This window comes from Gossypium arboreum, chromosome 10 (assembly GCF_025698485.1).
Source record: "Gossypium arboreum isolate Shixiya-1 chromosome 10, ASM2569848v2, whole genome shotgun sequence".
Lineage (NCBI taxonomy): Eukaryota > Viridiplantae > Streptophyta > Magnoliopsida > Malvales > Malvaceae > Gossypium > Gossypium arboreum.
Genome location: NC_069079.1, coordinates 105,488,421 through 105,507,990, shown reverse-complemented (window position 1 = coordinate 105,507,990; position 19,570 = coordinate 105,488,421). Strand labels below are relative to the sequence as shown.

Here is a 19,570-nt window from a genome sequence, read left to right as displayed (position 1 = left end):
ATACAAAATTTTATAACCATTATAATTTATTTGGTATATTAATATAAATTAAATATAGAATATAATTATATTGTTTGTAATTATAAATATATATTGATTTCGTAAATTATTTTTATTTTTATAATAATAAAATATTTTATTTTAATTTTATTAAGGTTATATTTGATAAACTAAAATTAAGTATTGAAAAAATAAGTATAAAAATTGAAGTGTTGAATTTAAGTTATAAAATTTATTTGGTATATTATTTAAAATTAAATATTGAGTATAATTATATTATTTTATAAAGGATAATATAATCTTAAATAAAAATCATTGAATTTATTCTAGTAGGTTATAAGTAATAAGTTGGTTTTACCTTTTTTTTGCAAAAAAAAAAATTCTTTAGTAATTTTCATTCCCTTTAAAAATTAATTTTCAATTGATTGAATATTTTCAATATTTTATCAAACATTGCCTAATATAATATTTTATATTATTTATGATAATTGTTGATAAAAATAAAAATATAATAACTTTTTATTTATTTAAAAATAAAGAGATAATTTATATTAAAATTTAAAATAAAATCAATTTAACATTTTAATATTAAATGTTAATTTTTTAAAAAAGTATATTTAATTATCTTGAAAGTTGTCGTTTTCAATATAATAAGTATTATCAAACACAACTTTATTTATTTCTCGAAACATAGCAAGATTACATTGGGACTTTACTTACATGACAAAATGTAAGTTTTATTAAGAATTACAGACATTGTTATAACCCCACATTTGTATCTATTATAAGCCAACAATAATTATACAACAAAGAGCGACGCTATAGCCACATTCGACATTCAAAACGACCACCATATTTATCACTAGTTCAATGGATGTTCTTGTTCTAGTTTTCGAGTTTCATCATGCTCGTAAAAACCCGAACCCGGTAGGGATGATGTTAGTGATGTTCAAGAGTCCAGCAACGGTGCTTCCCATGACTTGTAAGGTTGAAGACAATCCCCCGATGGATGCAAGGGAGGTGTTGCAATTGGAGAGCGGAGTTTTTACGGCTAAGTTGCAGTTGTTGATCAATGAAGGGACAAGGAATTGCAATGGATCTAATAATATGGAGAACATGCCAGATCCATTAGTGGTTGAACTCGAAACCACGTTTCCACCACACTGAAGTTGCACCAATGCATCTAAAACACATTTATACCAAATACATATATAACTCAGCATTTGTGATCATTTTTTCGGGAAAATATGATGATAGAAAAGTAGAAGCTTACTAGGGAAAGCTGGGGTTGCAGTGCCGTTTACACCTATGTTGCCATCGACAGTACAAAATACAGTCCCTTGGATCCTAATCAAGCCAAGGAGGCCGCTAATGAGTCCACCTAGTTGAGCTTCAGCAATTAGAGGTATCAATGCCATTGCAGCAAGCAAGAGACAAACCAACATAAGTGTTTTCAAGGCCATGAAGTTTTTGGTTAATTAACCGAGTTAATATCAATGAAAATGATCCACTCTTGCAGCTGTGATGTTCGACAACCCTAGTTATTTATAGGCAACTTAGAGGGCAAGTTGGTGCTAAAATCTTCCACACAAGTTGGGGACCTTCACCATCAGCACCATGCACGCCACCATTGTAGGCTTCACCTACGTGGGGGCTAAACCTTGCCCCCTAGACTTTGGCATAGCTTAACATTGTTGTTGGAAAAAAAAAAAAAACTCACTTAGAAAAGAAAAAGCAATTGAGAAGTGATTTGAGATTTTCTAATATTTGGCATTACTATGAAAAAAATACGGTGAGAAGATAAAATGGTAATAAAGTACATCATTTTTAAAAATATATTGTTAGATTATAAATAATCTAAATGTACTATTTTTAATTTTAAATGAGTTGAATTCACGAATCAATCCAACATTAATTTAATTAGGAAAAATTTTATAGTATATCTTAAAAAAATGAATATTATTATAAGAAATTTTTTTCTAATTCTAATCCTATATGGAATTTATAAAATATAATTTAAAAACAGAATAAATTTAAAAAAAACTATATATATATTAAGATTTAAACATAGTGTAGCAGCCAATTTTGACTCAGACCAGCAAACCAAAAATAAAACCTAAAATATAATAAATAAAATAAAAGTCCAATAGTCCATTTACAATGTTAAACAGCCTAAACCCAATAAGCCCAACAAGCCCAAAAGTCTAAAAACCCTAACTCAACTACCCAAAACATCTCAGCAACCCTAGCCCCCATCTTTTCAGCCGCCGCTCCTCATCAATGGCCACCACGCACACCACCACCGGTACACGCCTCCTCACACGCGTCTGGTCGCCCACTTCACCTACAAAACGAGACTAGCACGCAAACAAAAAGAAACAACAAACAAGAGGACAAAAATGATAGCAAACAAAAGAAACAACGAAGAAACAAACAAAATAGAAATAAGAACAAGCATGTATTCGGCTATAAAAGCCATTTTCATTCCCTTTGTTTTTTTTACGCATATTAAGCAATCAAACAAAAAACGAACACTAGCAATCAAAGCAAAAAACATACAAAAAGGTTGATCTCTGATTTTATTTTCTTTATTTTCACTTCATTTTATTTCTTTAATATTTCTTTTCAATTTTAATACAAATCTGTTAAACAAAGTGGGCATAAAATGAATAAAGGGAAAGAGGAGAAGGGTGACTTACTGGATCCACCTCGTGGCCGCATCGTCGGAGCTCTCCTCTTCGTTCGGCGTGGTCGAGTTCAAAAAAGGGGGTTGAGCCCTTGTCTTTCGTTTTTTTGGAGCAAATCTCCAATGCGTATAAAAAAGGAGGGCTAAAAGAGCCCATTTTGGTGTATCACCGGCCACCAAATGCGGTGGTGGCGCGGTGGACAGTCGACGGCACAAAGAGGGGGTTTAAAAACCTAACAGAAAAAAAGAAAAGTTTTTTAAAATTTTCTTCAAAAATGGGCTGCAAATGAATTTAAAAAAATTTTGGGCCTTAAATATGTTGCATGAAACGACACCGTTTCATTTCCTTCCCCATACGCCAAAACGGCGTCGTTTTGGGGAAGGGGCAGGTCGACCCGACCCGCATAGGCCAGGACCGCGTGTTTTGTATCCTTGGGGCTATTTACGCGGTGAGTCCTTCCACATTTTCGTGGTGTTCAATCCAATCTCATTCCTTTTTAAAATTTTGCCCGCATAATTTCTCTGTTGCTACACTTAAATCCTACATTGAAACGCTGCGCATAGGGGATTAGGGTAATTGCCCAGTTGACCCCTGTTCTTTCGCGCGTATTTCAATCAAGTCCCTGGCAGTTTTCTATTTTATGATTTATACCTTTTTTATTTTGATTTTAATTTAGCCCTCACCCTTTTTTTATTTCAAATTGTTTTATCATGTTATATTATATGTTTTATTTATTGCCCATTCGGATGTTATATTTTATTTAGTTTAAAACTTCATATGTTACTTATAAGATTTGTCATATTGTTCATTTATTTATTTATCTCAAATTTATTTTATTTGTTTGTTTATTCCAAGTGTTATATGTCAATAATGTTAAATATATATATGTTATTTATTTTATGTTCTCTTTTGTAAACTGTTAGCTTGTTTATATTTCTTTAATTTGCATGTTTATTTTAAGTCTTTCACATGATGTGTTAAATTGTGTTTTGTTTTATATATATTTTATATTATTTTATCTTATGTTGAAAATATTATTCATAGCAAATTATAAACCATCATATTTATACTTTAAGAGTACCATTTGCTTTTTTAAAAAAAATCGTCTTTTGCATTATTTATTTGAAATAAAATTTCATTAGTTTAAATTGTTTTCATATACCTTTCAAAATTCCATTTTTTTAAAAAAATATTTTATTTATTATTCATTATAGGATTTTTATGTTACTCATGCTATGCTTTTATGTACACGTATGTATATTATATGTTCTAAAAGTTATATATTATCTTTTCTTAAATTGCTTCATACATTATAGATTTTAAAAAAATTCATTTTTACTTTATTTATTTTAAACTTGTCTATTAGCTTTTAAATAATTTTTACATTTTATTCAATTTCACTTGCTTTGTACTATTTATTTTTAGATTGTTATATATGTTTTTGTTCCTTAATTGTTAATGTTAGCATGTGAATAATGTATGTGAGCCATTATCATCATTGTATGTACCATAAATTGTTCATTTGTATTGTCACATTATCGTCGTATGTTTGCATGATGTTATTCATGTATTAAAGCCCACCCTCATTATTATATTGTATTTATGTCATTGCTTCATGAATTAAACCCCAATACGTTTATCCAATAAATCGCTTTATTTTAACCTAAACAAATACACGTCGTTCAAATATCGTATTCGTTACTATCCAAAAATGAAATTTTCCAAATAAGGCAATGTTTTGCATTTTGGAACATCGAGGAATTGTGCCCTAACTTATGGGGTTTTGATTTTTCTTGTTGTTTCTAAAATAGCAAATATCCTTTTCGAGTTTTAAAACGCACGAATTTCCAATTAAAATTAAAGACAAACTTGTGCTCGAGAGTTCATGGTATTGTGTCTTAACTTACGGGATGTGATACTCCGATATCTCGAGACAAGGAAATCTTTAATAATCATTTTGAGCTAATTCAAGAATTTTAAAATCGATGCTAATAAAAAGGATCGTATTTCAAACTTATTCCCGATTTTCAATTTTCGACATTAAAGACACTAACTAATCAATTTGGTACCAATTTTGGGCGTAGCGAGGGTGCTAATCCTTCCTCGCACGTAACCGACTCCCGAACCTGTTCTCTCAAGTTTTGTAAACCATAAACATCGTTTTAATAAACTAAAACGTTTTATTAAAGCAAAGGTGATCCGATTACACCTAATAAAGATCGCTGGCGACTCCCGTTTTAATTTCCACTTTCAAACAAAGTCGATTCCTGTTTTCAAAAAAAAAAAATGGTTTCGACAGCTTGGCGACTCCACTGGGGAATTCGAGAGTCAAGCCTTAAATTGATTAATTTTTTTCTTTTGTCGAAAATTGAAAATCGGTTTTAAATTTACTGCATTGCATGTTATCTGTTATTTTCGTGGTTTTCTTCATAATATGCTTACTTCAAGCGGTTTAATTTTTTAATGTATCTTTGCATATCACATCGCATTATTGGTCAATTTTACCCTCTTAAGTGGAAGTGAGAAACTACTCCTTCGTGAGGTCTTCACCTCCGTATAGGATAGTGGATCGCTTCCGGGATACATCCGTACCTGCGCCTTCGTGAGATTTTCATCTCCGTATAGCCGTAGGGGAATGTATTCCCCTGAATTAAACTCGATCCGTATGAGCCTATAATGGGTGAGGATTGAGGAATCTGCTGGTTCAGGTACCTTTACTTTAGAACCAAACTACATGTAATGAGCCCTAAGAGCCTACCTTAGGTAGAACTACACCAAACCCTAGTAGTTACCCGATTAGGTACTTAATTATTCTCTGTTTACTTTGAGTTCTATTCTTTGTTTTAATACTGACTTGTTGTGTTTTAATGTTATTGCATGGCATCTCATCATCAAAGGGTGTTGATTCACGTTCCGTTACTAGATAGGAAAGTTTAGCATGGAAAAAAGATTTCTTGATAGAGTGGAGGATAATGCGACCGTCTGAATGTGGTCCTAGAGAACGCAACAAGAGAAAAGAGATAGTTTGACCGAGGGATATGAATCAGAGTTGTGGGATTTCACTCGTATTAGTGTGACTCAGAACGACCTGGAAGAATTAAGGGATATATGGAATAGTTGGAATGGCGAGGTCAAGCAACTTTTTTACTATAACTACGGCGACCTACCCTATCTGCTCGATGTAAAGGTGGACAAATGTCTGTTTCGAGCCCTTGCGCAATTTTAGAACCCCGCTTACAGTTGCTTCACCTTCGGAGGAGTCGATTTAGTACCTACTGTGAAGGAATACATGGCGTTACTTAATTGCTCAAAGATTCAGGCCGACAGGGCTTATTCAAGACCTGTTAACGTCCCTCCCTTTTTAAAGAAATTGATGAATATCACGGGGATGAGCGAGCAATGGGTTGCAGCACGCATCAAGCAGAAAGGGAATAGTAAGTGTATTCCTTGGAGGAATTTGAGGGACTTGATCCTTGCACACCTAGATTCGAAGAAAAGGGTTGACGTTTTTGCCTTAAGCCTCTACAGTTTGATCATCTTTCCTAAGGCACTCAGACATATAGATGAAGCCGTCTCAGATTTATTCAATCTAATTGATAAAGGTACCACACCCGTCCCGGTAATCCTAGCAGAAACTTTTAGATCCTTGAATGCATGTCAGAGAGCGAGCGAGGGAAGATTTATTGGTAGTGCACAGCTTCTTTTAGCTTAGTTCTATAGCCATTTTTTAAAGGTGGAGAAGGTCTCCTATCAGGTTTTCTCTAAGGATTATTCCCCATTAAAAGAATTGTGGCTACATCGAGGTGAGACGACATCTCAGAAGAGAAATGGATAACTATTCTCTAGAATTTGCAAGCCGAATATGTTGAATGGAGGGCTCCGTGGTTGATCCCCGACGAGATCTTATATTGGTGCGGTGATTTTGACTGGGTCCCTCTAGCTAGAATATGAGGAGCCGTTGGATATGCTCCATTACTCGTGTTAAGGAAATATCGATCAAGGCAGTTTATACCGGCGACACAAGGGTTGGCACAATGCGAGTTCTCCTATAAAGACAACAATTATAAGAGAAGGGTTCGTGAGATATCGGATGCTTGGAACCAAACTCGAAGAATGAAAGGATTCACCACAGGCCCGATGATGACCCCCGAGTATGAATGGTGGTGGGGTAGGAGAGTCAACGACAACATCCCTAGGCCAAATCAAGGGAACACTCAACCGATAGAGGCGCATTTACGGGTCATCCCATCCGAGTTAGAGATCATTAAACAAGACTTTAAGAAAAAGAACTCGGAGTTGGGGAAGAAGATAGAGCAATTAGAGGAAGCGAAGATGAAGTTGGGCTTAGACGTCGATATCCACAAGCTAGGGGCCGAGAAATTGAGGAAGGGAAAGAATAAGGCCGAGGAAGATTTGGATAATCTGAAAATCGATTACAAGAAGCTGCGTTTGTCGATAAGAACTGTCGGTTTAGATAAAACGTCAGAGCAATGGCGTCAAGAGATTAAAGAGGAAAAGACTAGAGCCGACCATTGCGAGAAAAGGTTTCAAGATGCCCGAGTACGAGAGGACACTCTGAAAAAGAGTTTGTTAGAAAGCCAAAACGAAAAGGAGAAGCTACGAGCTCGGGTGGCTGAATTAGAAAGATCACTACATCAACATCGTAGCCGTAATTCGGTAATTGAGCTGAAGGCTAGTCTGAGCAGGATCGAAGAGTTGAAAGGGAAAGTAGAGGAACTCGAGACTGCGCTACGAGATAGCAAAATTCGAGTACAACTTCTTGAGGCAAACAACGATCATTGCAGGGAACAGCTTCACCGCTCTCAAGACCAGATTAGAGATCGAGACTATGTCATGGGTGAAGCTGTGGCTCTAGTTCGAGAGGTAGCCGATCACTTGCAAACCTTGGCAGTTCAGGCTGATGTATTGAGCTTAAAATACGATTCAGAATCAGATCGAGGTCGAAACCTAGCTTGGCTTCTTAGGAAAGTTAAGGCTTTGGGTATTAGGGCAAAGTCGTATATGTAATCATCCGTTCTATGTAAAGAAATTTTTCTTCTAGTGAAGTTCTTCTAATGAAATTGAATTAGAATCAACGCATCTTTTTGCATTCATTCATTTGTATTACATTTCATCATATGCATTAAATTTCACGAAAGACCCTGATTAAACAAAATTATTTCAGTTAATCTGGAAACCAACAAGAATCAACCAACCGAACATAGCTACAATACCCGTCGTAAAACCAAAGCAATGAATCAGATATTAGAAAGGATAGAACAAATGCAAAGGGATATGCAAGAGCAACTGGCTAAAATACAACAAGATATGAAGGAAAAAATGGAAGAATCCCAAAATAATCTGATAAGCCAGTTGGCGCAGTTGCTGGCTAAAGAACGCGAAAAAGGAAAGAACACTATGGGGAACGATAATGAAGACCCTATCTATCCTCCAGGCTTTACTCCGATAAACACTCAACCATAACCGGAGGTGCACCCACGAACGGTACCTGTCACTATTAGGCCCCAGCAATACCAGGCCAATGCCTCGACACCAATATATATTCCTACAGGTTCGGGCTCTAATCCCAGGGATAATCCAGCTAATCCATTTGTTCTGGACCTTGATGACGTGGCAGAAATGGAGAAAAGAAAAGTAGACCTGGCACAACAACTCGATGATCAGTGTAAATGGCTTGAAGAAAAGTTCAAAGCAATGGAGACTGTCGATTACCGTAGCGGGATCAATGCTAAGAACTTAAGCTTGGTCCCAGATCTGGTGCTCCCACCAAAATTTAAAACCCCAGAGTTTGAAAAGTATAATGGGACGAGCTGCCCTGAAGCTCATATTACGATGTTCTATCGAAGGATGACAGGGTATGTCAACAATGATCAGCTATTGATCCACTGTTTCCAAGATAGTCTGATCAGATCTGCGGCCAAGTGGTATAACCAGCTTAGCCGTGCCCAAATTGGTTCATGGAAGGACTTGGCTCAAGCTTTCATGAGACAATACGGTCATGAGACAGATATAGCACCCGACAGGATTACGTTACAAAACATGGAGAAGAATCCAAGTGAGAGCTTCAGGCAGTATGCCCAACGATGGAGGGAAATAGCGATGCAAGTCCAACCACCCCTCTTAGAGAAGGAAACTGTAATATCCTGATTTTGGGCCTAGTCGGAATAGTGGTTTCGTGACCACAAAATCCGAGATAGAAATAATTATTTTATGATTATTTTAAGGTCTATGATATGATTGCATAATTGTGTGAAAATTTCGTGAAGAAATTTTATGCATAAAGTGCCTAATTTGAAATTTGGGACTAAATTGAATAAATTGCAAAACTTGTGTTCTAGAAATATTTTGCATAAAATCGAATTAGATTATTAATTAGAGGTCCTTAAAGAGTAATTTTACCAATTTCTAAGTCTATGGACAAAAATTGGACATGGATGGAATTTTGGAAAGTTTAGTAGTAAGGGCATTTTGGTCATTTAGGGTAAAATGAATTAAAATACAAAATTAAAAGCCAATTTTGCTCATCTTCAACCCCATGGCCGAATATAGCAAGGAGAAACCATGGATAGGGTTTTCAAGCTTCCAAGCTCGATTGTAAGTCCGTTCTAGCCTCGTTTTAATGATTTTTATGTTTTTGGAATCCGTTAGCTCGATTTAGCTTATGCTAGCAATAATTTAACCTAGGGTTTATATTTGGAAAAATACCCATAGGTGAAATTTGTGTATTTTGGTGTTTTATGATATAATATGAAGTTTTAAATTATGTTAGACAACTTGTGCTACTCGGTTTTAAGTGAAAACGAGCAAAAGGGCTTAATCGGTAAAAATACCTTATAGTCATAAGTACATGTTAGAGTGAGAATTTGATGTTGCCATAGAAGGGAAAAATGATCAGCATGTCATAAAACATAAGAAAATAGGCTGAATTTTAATTTACGAGCTTTGGGGAAAAAGTGTAAATATGCAAAAGTTTAGGGGCAAAATTGTAATTTTTCCAAAATATGATTTTGGGTCAATTTGAATAATGTGAGCCCTAATTAGACTATATTTTAAATGATAGAGCAAGGAAAACTGAAATTCGGGCTAAAATGGGGAAAATACCAAGTTGTGGACGAAATGGTAAAAATAGCCATTTTCGCATACGAGGTAAGTTCATATGTAAATGTTGGTAACATAGTTATTATTTTAAATGTTTTAATGTTTTTTAAATGATATGATAATTATTATGAAATATTATACTTGTGATAATTGTTTTATAATATGTAATTATGTGAATTACTTGATGAGTATGAACTATCACCGAAGTATCGATTTCGATATTCCGTGGAAGACGGCAAAGATGTGAGATCGAGGAAAAAAGCCCGTTTGAACCTTAGGAATAGATTAGGATACAAGTGACATGTCACTAGGATGGTTGAGCATCCGAACTCGTTGAGTTGAGTCCGAGTTCACTTATGGATGCGAATGTCGAACTCGTTGAGTTGAGTCCGAGTTCGAGAGATGTAACTAGGCATCCGAGCTCGTTGAGTTGAGTCCGAGTTCACTTATGGATGCGAACGCCCGAGCTCGTTGAGTTGAGTCCGAGTTCACTTATGGGCGGGTTACATGGTAGCTTGGCTACATATGTGGCACTTATGTGCAAACTTTCCATGTTTCCGAATTATATCCCGATGTGTTCAACGGGTAAAGTTCTACTCAAATGGAGGAATACTCAAGATGAAAGGGACGTATTGGTAAGTGTTGTGAAATGGATACTTTGAACAGGTATGTACTTAACCCTCGGGTTGAAAACTCGATATAACAACAATATGGTATGATGATAAATGAAAAGGTGATATGAATGTCTTGGTGATGATTATGCAAATGATGTTTTATGTTTGCTTATATGGTTATGTTACTTGCTATTTGCATGTGAGCTTACTAAGCATTTATGCTTACTCCCTCCTTTTCATTCCTTGTAGTGTTGACAAGCCAGCTCGGAAATCGGAAGCGGTCGGAGGCACGCCACACTATCCGTATACCATCTTGGCATAATGGCTTGTATATTTTGAGTATGGCATGTATAGCATTATAATCATTTTGTATATATGGTCTTATGATATGGTTATTGAGTGGTATGGAAATAGAAATGCTTGGTAATGATTAGCCATTGGAATGGCTAATCATGATCATATTTGGTATTATGTATGTCAAATTGCTAGCTAATCCATGGAAACCATGAAATAGGTAAAATTTACCATAAAATAGATTCAGACAACAGCAGTGACGTGAGTTTGAAAAATCACTAAAAATAGTAGAAATGGAATTAAATAATGAATAAGTTATGGAATCGAAGCTTGATGAGTCTATTTTCATATGGAATAAGCGAAACAGGTATATGAGCTATATTTTATGAGATGTTTAAATTTTTGTGAAACAGGGCCAGAGCGATTTCTGGATCCCCTGTTCTGAATTTGGAAATTCACTATAAATTTTACAAAGATAATTAGAAGTCATGCTTTATATGTACAGATTCCTTATTGAGTCTAGTTTTATTAGAGACAAACGGCATAGTCATTGAAGCTCTGTACAGGGAGATATCTGATTCGTAATACACAGAGGTCAGAGTAGTTGAACCCTGAAACAGGGGAAAATTTAACTAATAAACTGTACTAATTGGCCCAACCAAAAATTCTAGAAAAAAATTAGTAGATATATATATGAGTCTCGTTTCAGGAAAAATTTACGGAATTGGATTTCGAGTTTTGTAACTCGAGATATGATTTTTAAAGCGACTATGATGCAGTTAGCCAGCTTGTCTGGAAATTTTAAAATGAATTGTATGAGCTGTTTAATTAATGAATTAAGTCCGTTAACACCTCGTGTTCGACTCTGGCAACGGTATCGGGTATGGGGTGTTACAGAAACGACCATGCTTTTTATCAATACCCTGAAGGCCCCATTCATTAACCACATGTTGGGAAGCGCTACTAAGAGCTTCTCGGACATAGTGATGTCTAAGGAGATGATAGAAAACGCGATAAAATGTGGGAAAATTGAAGCGGGAGAGAGTGCTAAGAGATCAGCTCCAAAAAGGAAAGAAAATGAGGTGAACAATGCGAGCATATACAATAAGGGTTATTCCAAGCCAGTCATAGTAAGCCAGCCGAGGGCAGTGACTACTAGCCATCAGGGCTCCGCAAGACAAGATTCCAACCCAAGACCTAACACGGAAAGAGTCCAATTCACGCCAATTCCAATGACGTATAGGGAGCTTTACCAGAATCTGTTCGATGTGCATGTGGTGTCTCCATTTTACCTAAAACCCATGCAACCTCCATTCCCTAAGTGGTATGACGCAAACGCTCAATGCGAATACCATGCAGGAATCTTGGGGTACACAATTGAGAACTGCACGGCCTTCAAGAAATTAGTCGAAAGGTTCATAAAGATGGGCATTGTGAAGTTCGATAATCCCACAGGACCTAATGTGGCAGGAGATCCGTTACCCAGTCATTCAGACAAAGGGGTAAACGCGATAGTTGAAAATGGAGGGAGGAGAACCAAGATGGATGTATCGGAGGTAAAGACTCCGTTGAGATGGGTTTGAAAGAAAATGGTGGAAAAAGGTTTACTTATACAAGATTTAGGGGAGAAGCCCGAAGGAGCAAAGTACTACTGTGAATTCCACGACAAGGAAGGGCATGAGATCCAAAAGTGTAATGAATTCAGGGCTCTGGTACAGAGATTGATAGAAAATAAAAAGATTGAATTCTTTGAGTATACTAAGGGCCCGAAGGGAGAAGATGTGTGCATGTCGGAGCAAGGGCCAACTAACAAAGTCCATGGGGTTAGTCACCCAGTGGTAATCATATCACGACCAATAATCAGTGAAGTAGGAGTATCGACTGCGTCAAAGGTTATAATCCAAAAGCCCGTTGCTTTCCCTTATAAAGATAGCAAGAGTGTGCCTTAGAACTATGACTGTAACGTGACAATCCTGGGGAGAGAGAACCCGATTGGCACTTCGGAGAAAGATCAAGATGAAGGTTTCTATACACGAAGTGGAAGGCGTTATACCCCGAATACAAAAGCAGAATCAGTTAAAGGAAAATCCGTGGTTGTTGAACAAAGAAAGGAAAAGACGATCAGACCTGAATCACCTGTCAATGAGCCTGTAACGGAAAAAGAGGCTAAGGAATTCTTAAAATTCCTGAAGCACAGCGAGTATAGCGTTGTGGAGCAATTGCACAAACAGCCAGCTCGGATATCGGTACTAGCCTTGCTCTTGAGCTTAGAGACTCATCGCAGTGCGTTGATGAAAGTTTTAAATGAAACATATGTTGCGGAAGATATCTCTGTCAACAAACTCGATCGTCTGGTCAATAACATCAGTGTGGATAATTTTATTTTCTTTAATGATGATGAAATACCACCGGGAGGCATGGGATCTACAAAGGTCCTGCACATCACCACTCGCTACAAGGGATACACGTTACCGGGAGTACTAATTGATAATAGATCAGCGTTGAATGTCCTGCCCTTGTCCATGCTAAATAGGTTGCTAGTGGATAGCTCCCACATGAAGACATGCCAAAACGTCATGGGAGCATTCGACGGATTCGACGGTACTGAAAGAAAAGTGATGGGAAGAATCGAGATACCTCTCTTGATTGGCCCAAATACATACGAGGTGGACTTTTTGGTAATGGACATCAAGCCATCATACAATTGCCTGTTGAGGAGGCCGTGGATCCACTCAGGGGAAGCAGTGCCGTCGTCATTACATCAAAAATTGAAGTTGGTGACTAAGGGTAGATTGGTAACAATAAACATGGAAGAAGACATCATTGCATCTGTTACCAGTGACGCACCGTACATAGGCGTGGACGATGAGGCGATAGAATGTTCCTTTCAATCGCTAGAATTCATCAATACTACATTCATTGTCGAAGGGAACAAGAACCCAATGCCCAAAATATCCAAAACTACGAGGATGGGCCTACGATTGACGGTCAGCAAAGGAGCCCTACCAAGAAGAGGACTTGGAAAGTGCCTCCAAGGAAGGAGCGAGGTACCAATGCTAAGGGCAAAATGAGACCGCTTTGGCTTAGGATTTAAACCAAACGCGAAGCAAAAAAAGAAAAAGCCGGAGAAAAAGTAAGAAAGAAGAAGAGCACATCTGCGCGGTGAGGAGGTCAAGTGGGAACCAATGACCTTTCCTAACTTATCCAAAACATTTGTGTCAGGAGGAACTATTTACCCCGAACAGAAGATGACAAGAAATAAAATGGTTGAAGAAATGTTGGGAAGTGGGAGCATTAACATCATATCTGAAGAAAAAGCCGAAGAAGGGAATTTATCTAGAATTCGCCCTTATATCCCTGGAAGTGTTTTGAACAATTGGACCGCGGAGGAGATCCCTGTAACTTTTAGAATTAACTCAGAGTAATGTTCAAAACAAGCTTATTACTCTAAGCCTAGGGGCAATAAGAATCCTTTTATGAAATAGGCATATGTCCAAATATCGTTATTTCAATAAAAAAAATACATTTTTGCGTATCATCTTGAGCAAATATTCTTTTATTCTTTCCACTTCATTCATAATCATACCACACAAATCAAATATTCTTAGATTCTTCTGTTCTTTGGATTTCTTTCTTCATCCATAACAAGTCTCCAAATATCAATGATATGAGCAACGTTGCCACTGACTCAGAGACTCCTTTCGAGCAAGATTTGTGTATGGAAGACACTGAGGATTTTGAAGATGACCGAAATTGTAACTATCTCCTGATTTTTTAAGGATGGTAGAATAAGAAGAGAAACAAATCCTACCTCACAAAGAGTCAGTGGAAGTTGTTAGCTTAGGAGAAGGAAAAGAAGTGAAGATTGGGGCTAATAGCACTGTAAAAACAAAGCGAGACCTCATCGAGTTACTCCCAGAATTCAAGGATGTCTTCGCATGGTCATATCAAGACATGCCCAGTTTGAACATTGACATCGTTATTCATCGACTCTCCATAAAAGAAGAATGCAGGCCAGTTCAACAAAAACTCTAGAGGATGAGACCTGATGTTTTGTTGAAGATAAAGGAAGAGGTCAAGAAGCAATTCGACGCCGGTTTCTTACAAGTGGTCAAGTACTCAGAATGGGTAGCCAACATAGTCCTAATTTCTAAGAAAGATGGGAAGGTACGAATGTGAATAGACTATCGAGATTTGAACAAAGCCAGCCCAAAAGACAACTTCCCGTTACCTCACATTGATACCTTAGTGGATAACACGGCAGGTTACTCACTTTTTTCCTTTATAGACGGCTTCTCAGGGTACAACCAGATAAAGATGCATCCTGAAGACATGGAAAAGACGACATTTGTAACCATATGGGGGACGTTTTGTTATAAGGTGATGCCATTAGGACTGAAAAATGTAAGAGCAATATATCAAAGAGCCATGGTAACTTTGTTCCATGACATGATGCACAAGGAGATCGAAGTTTACGTCGACGATATGATTGCAAAATCCAAAATAGAGAAGGAGCATGTGCAAGTCCTAAGAAAACTATTCTTGAGGTTAAGGAAGTTCCAACTAAAGCTCAATCTTGCAAAATGTACCTTCGGGGCCAGGTCAAGAAAGTTGTTGGGATTCGTAGTCAGCGAAAAGGGGATTGAGATTGACCCAGTTAAAGTCAAGGCCATACAAGAATTACCACCGCCACGTACTCAAAAAAAAGTTCGAGGTTTCCTAGGAATACTGAATTACATTGCTCGGTTCATTTCACAATTGACAGAAAAATGCGACCCCATATTCCGTCCCCTTAAGAAACACAATCCAGGTGTATGGGATGAGGACTGTCAGAAAACTTTTGATAAGGTCAAGCATTATCTGTCCAATGCCCCAGTACTGGTGCCACCTTGCCCGGATAAACCACTGGTATTGTACTTGGCAGTGTTTGAAAATTCCATGGGATGCCTGCTAGGCCAACATGACGAGTCAGGAAGAAAAGAAAAAGCGATATACTATCTCAGCAAGAAATTCACTGAATGTGAGATAAGATATTTGTCGATCAAGAAGTAGTGTTGTGCTTTGATTTGGACAACCCGAAGACTGAGACAATACATGTTGTACCACAAAACTTGGCTCATCTCAAAACTAAACCCTTTAAAGTACATGATGGAGTCAAATGCTTTGAACGGAAGAATGGCTCGTTGGCAAATTTTACTTTCTGAATTCGACATAGTCTACGTAAACCAAAAGGCTATAAAAGGGAGTGCAATAGTAGATTTTATAGCCAATAGAGCTCTAGAAGATTATGAGCCGTTGAGCTTTGACTTACCAAATTAGGATCTAATGTACATTGTAACCATGGAAGAAGACTATCAAGAAGGCCACACTTGGAAGTTGAATTTTAACGGAGCTTCCAATACTATGGGGAATGGAATCGGGGCAGTTTTGGTATCCCCAAACGAAGATCATTATCCTTTCACCAGTAAATTGGATTTTGATTGCACAAACAATATGGCCGAATACGAAGCATGTATCATGGGAATTCGTGCAGCCATAGAACGCAAGATCAAAGTGCTAGAGGTATATGGGGATTTTGCACTAGTGATCTATTAGCTTAAAGCTGAATGGGAGATAAGAGACCCTAAGTTGATCAATTACCGAAGGCTGGTTCTTGAGTTAATTGAGAAGTTTGATGATATCACTTTCTGCTACATCCCACGAGATGAAAACCAGATGGCTGATACCTTGGCAACCTTAGCTTCTATGATCAAAGTAAACAAGCAAGAAGATATGAAGCCTATCCAAATGAGTATTTATGAGGCTCCAACCCATTGCTGCAACATTAAAGAAGAAGAAGAGAAAGATGATCATCCTTGGTATCAGGATAGATTGCGATATGTGAGGAATCAAGAATACCCAGACTAAGCGACTGAGAATGATAAGAGGACATTAAGAAGGCTGGCCAGTGACTATGTCTTGGATGGAGAAATCCTGTATAAAAGAAGGAAGGATCAGGTACTCTTAAGATGTGTAGACGCCATCGAGGCTAAGCAAATCTTAGAAGAGGTTTAAGAGGGTGTCTGCGGGACGCACGCTAATGGTTTCACAATGGCCAGACAGATCATGAGATTCGGATATTATTGGTCCACTATGGAAGGAGATTGCATCAATTATACCAAGAAGTGCCATAAATGCCAAATTTATGGAGATAAAATTCATGTACCTCCTTCACCTCTTCATTTTATGGGGCATAGATGTCATTGGGCCAATCTCACTGAAGTCATATAATGGATATCGATTCATCTTTGTCGTCATAGATTATTTCACCAAATGGGTAGAGGCAACCTCTTACGCTAACGTCACAAAGTCAGCAGTCAGTAAGTTCTTAAAGAAAGAAATCATATGTCGATATGGGATGCCTGAGAGGATCATATCAGACAATGCACTGAACTTGAACAACAGTACAATAGCAAGGGTCTGTAGCCAATTCAGGATCAAACACCACAATTCGTCACCATATCGCCCAAAGATGAATGGTGCGGTGGAAGCAACCAACAAGAACATCAAGAAAATCATAGGAAAAATGACTGAGACTTATAAAGATTGGCATGAGAAATTACCATTTGCCCTTTATGCCTACCGGACGTCAGTCAAAACCTCTACCGGGGCAACGCCTTTTTCTTTAGTTTATGGAATGGAGGCGGTTCTGCCTATTGAGGTTGAGATTTCGTCTCTACGCATGCTGTCAGAACGAAAGTTAGATGAAACAGAATGGATCCAGTCTCGATACGACCAGTTGAACTTAATTGAAGAAAAGAGACTAAAGGCTATCTGTCATGGTCAAATGTATCAAAAGAGAATGATGTGGGCTTATAATAAGAAGGTTCGCCCTAGAGAATTCCATGAAGGAGACCTTGTTTTAAAAAAGATCCATCCCATACAAAAGGACTTTAGAGGAAAATAGATGCCTAATTGGGAGAGACCTTATGTGGTAATTAAGGCTTTCTCTAGAGGAGCTCTGATTTTAACCGAGATAGATGGTAAAAGCCTGCTTAATCTCGTGAATTCAGATTCGATTAAGAGATACTTCACCTGAAAAAAAACGGAGAGGTCAAGGCAAAAACCCGTAAAAGGGCACTTTGAGACCAAAGGGGTTTTGAATTGAAAATCCAGGAATGGGCAATTCAAATCGAAGTGGGGCATCTAGTAGTATTGTCTTCTTTGAATTAAAAAGAATGAAGGATGCTACATTTTGAGGCATTAACAAGGTACTCTTGGTCTTCCAAACACATATCAAGCTCAAAGGGTCCTTGAGAGGATTTGTGCAACGAAGCTCATGCTGCGATATCTGGAGCACCTATTCTTTTCTCATTCATTTTGTATTTTTTGGTAGAATGTGCTATATTGATTAATTCGTTAGTTCTCATTTTGTATCTTAGCAACTTTTCTATCTTGATTACCCTATTCATTTTGAGCTTTGCTCTCAAAAAAATTTCATCTTGTCTATTGTGATAATCTTTTTTGAGCGTCTTTCATTGAAATGATGATTAATGGACTAATAATATTCAAAAAGAGTTCTGCATATTACTCTGAATTGCTTCTAAACGATACAAGGACCTGAAACGGGACTAATTAGTTTGAGTTACCCAAATTCAAGGGTTGGAAACATTGGGGAAAGAATAGCCCAAATTATGATTATTTCTTTGGGTTTTCTACCTAAGGTACCAGCTAAAGAAAAGGACAGAGTACTACGTCATTGATGAATGACGAGTAATATCAAATTAAGCATTAAAAAAATGACATTTTTCATTCATGTAAACATCATTTGTACACATCTAGCTAGGAGCATTCGATTCATTTTGATCATGACATCCTAATCATTTGGCATAAATAGGCCCATGAAATAGATTCAATAGGTCACGTTCTCCAAAGAATGGTGCAATGGACCAAAGAAATCAAAATCCTGTGCCCCTGAGGATGCAGTGGGACAGATTGAAATCACCATGGTGAATCTTGTCTCCCTGAAGTTGCAGTAGATCAAATTGAAGTCACAAATCTTATCTCCTTGAAGTTACAGAGGAGTATATTGAAGTTACAGATCTCATCTCCCTAAAGTGGCAGCGGAATAGATCGAAGAATAGCAAACCTTATCTCCCTGAGGTTGCAGTGGAGCAGGTTAAAAATACAAGTCTTATTTCCCTGAAGTTGCAGTGGAATAGATTGAAGATAGCAAATCTTATCTCTCTGAAGTTGCAGTAAAGCAGATTAAGGCTATAAGTCATATACTTCTGAAGTTGCAGTGGGTCGGATCAAATTTACCATGGCAAATCTTATCTCTCTGAAGTTGTAGTAGAGCAAATTAAAGCCATTAACATTATCTCCCTGAAGATGCAGTGGAGTACTTTGAAATTACCAAGTCTTATCTCCTTGAAGTTGCAGTGGAATAGACTAAAAATAGTAAACTTATCTCTCTAAAGTTGCAGTAGAACAGATTAAGGCTATAAATCCTATACCTCTGAAGTTGCAGTAGGTCAAATCAAGTTACCATGACGAATCTTATCTCTCTGAAATTGCAGTGGAGCAGATTGAAGTCACAAACCTTATCCCCCTGAAGATGCAGTGGGATAGAACGAAGCTATTAGAAGAAAAGAAGCGCCAAGAAGCCAAGATTCAGTGAGACTAGGCAAAATTGGCTCCTTTAAGGTTTTTGCTCCATTCTCGTTACACGACAATGAGCAAAGAGGGGCAGCTGTAGCAGCCAATTTTGGCCCAGACCAGCAAACCAAAAATAAAACCCAAAATACAATAAATAAAATAAAAGTCCAATAGTCTATTTACAATGTTAAACAGCCCAAACCCAACAAGCCCAACAAG

The 19,570-nt window shown here is 37.4% G+C and overlaps 1 protein-coding gene across 1 annotated transcript; it reads right to left on the bottom strand.

Moving 5' to 3' along the window:
- Positions 1 to 655: 655 nt before the first annotated feature.
- On the bottom strand, positions 656 to 1,518 carry LOC108488902 (phylloplanin-like). The gene is made up of 2 exons (XM_017793177.2): positions 1,274 to 1,518; positions 656 to 1,183 (listed from the first exon to the last, which is right to left on the bottom strand). The coding sequence occupies exons 1-2, from the start codon at positions 1,461 to 1,463 to the stop codon at positions 903 to 905; spliced, it is 471 nt and encodes a 156-aa protein (XP_017648666.1). The 5' UTR covers positions 1,464 to 1,518; the 3' UTR covers positions 656 to 902.
- Positions 1,519 to 19,570: the final 18,052 nt, after the last annotated feature.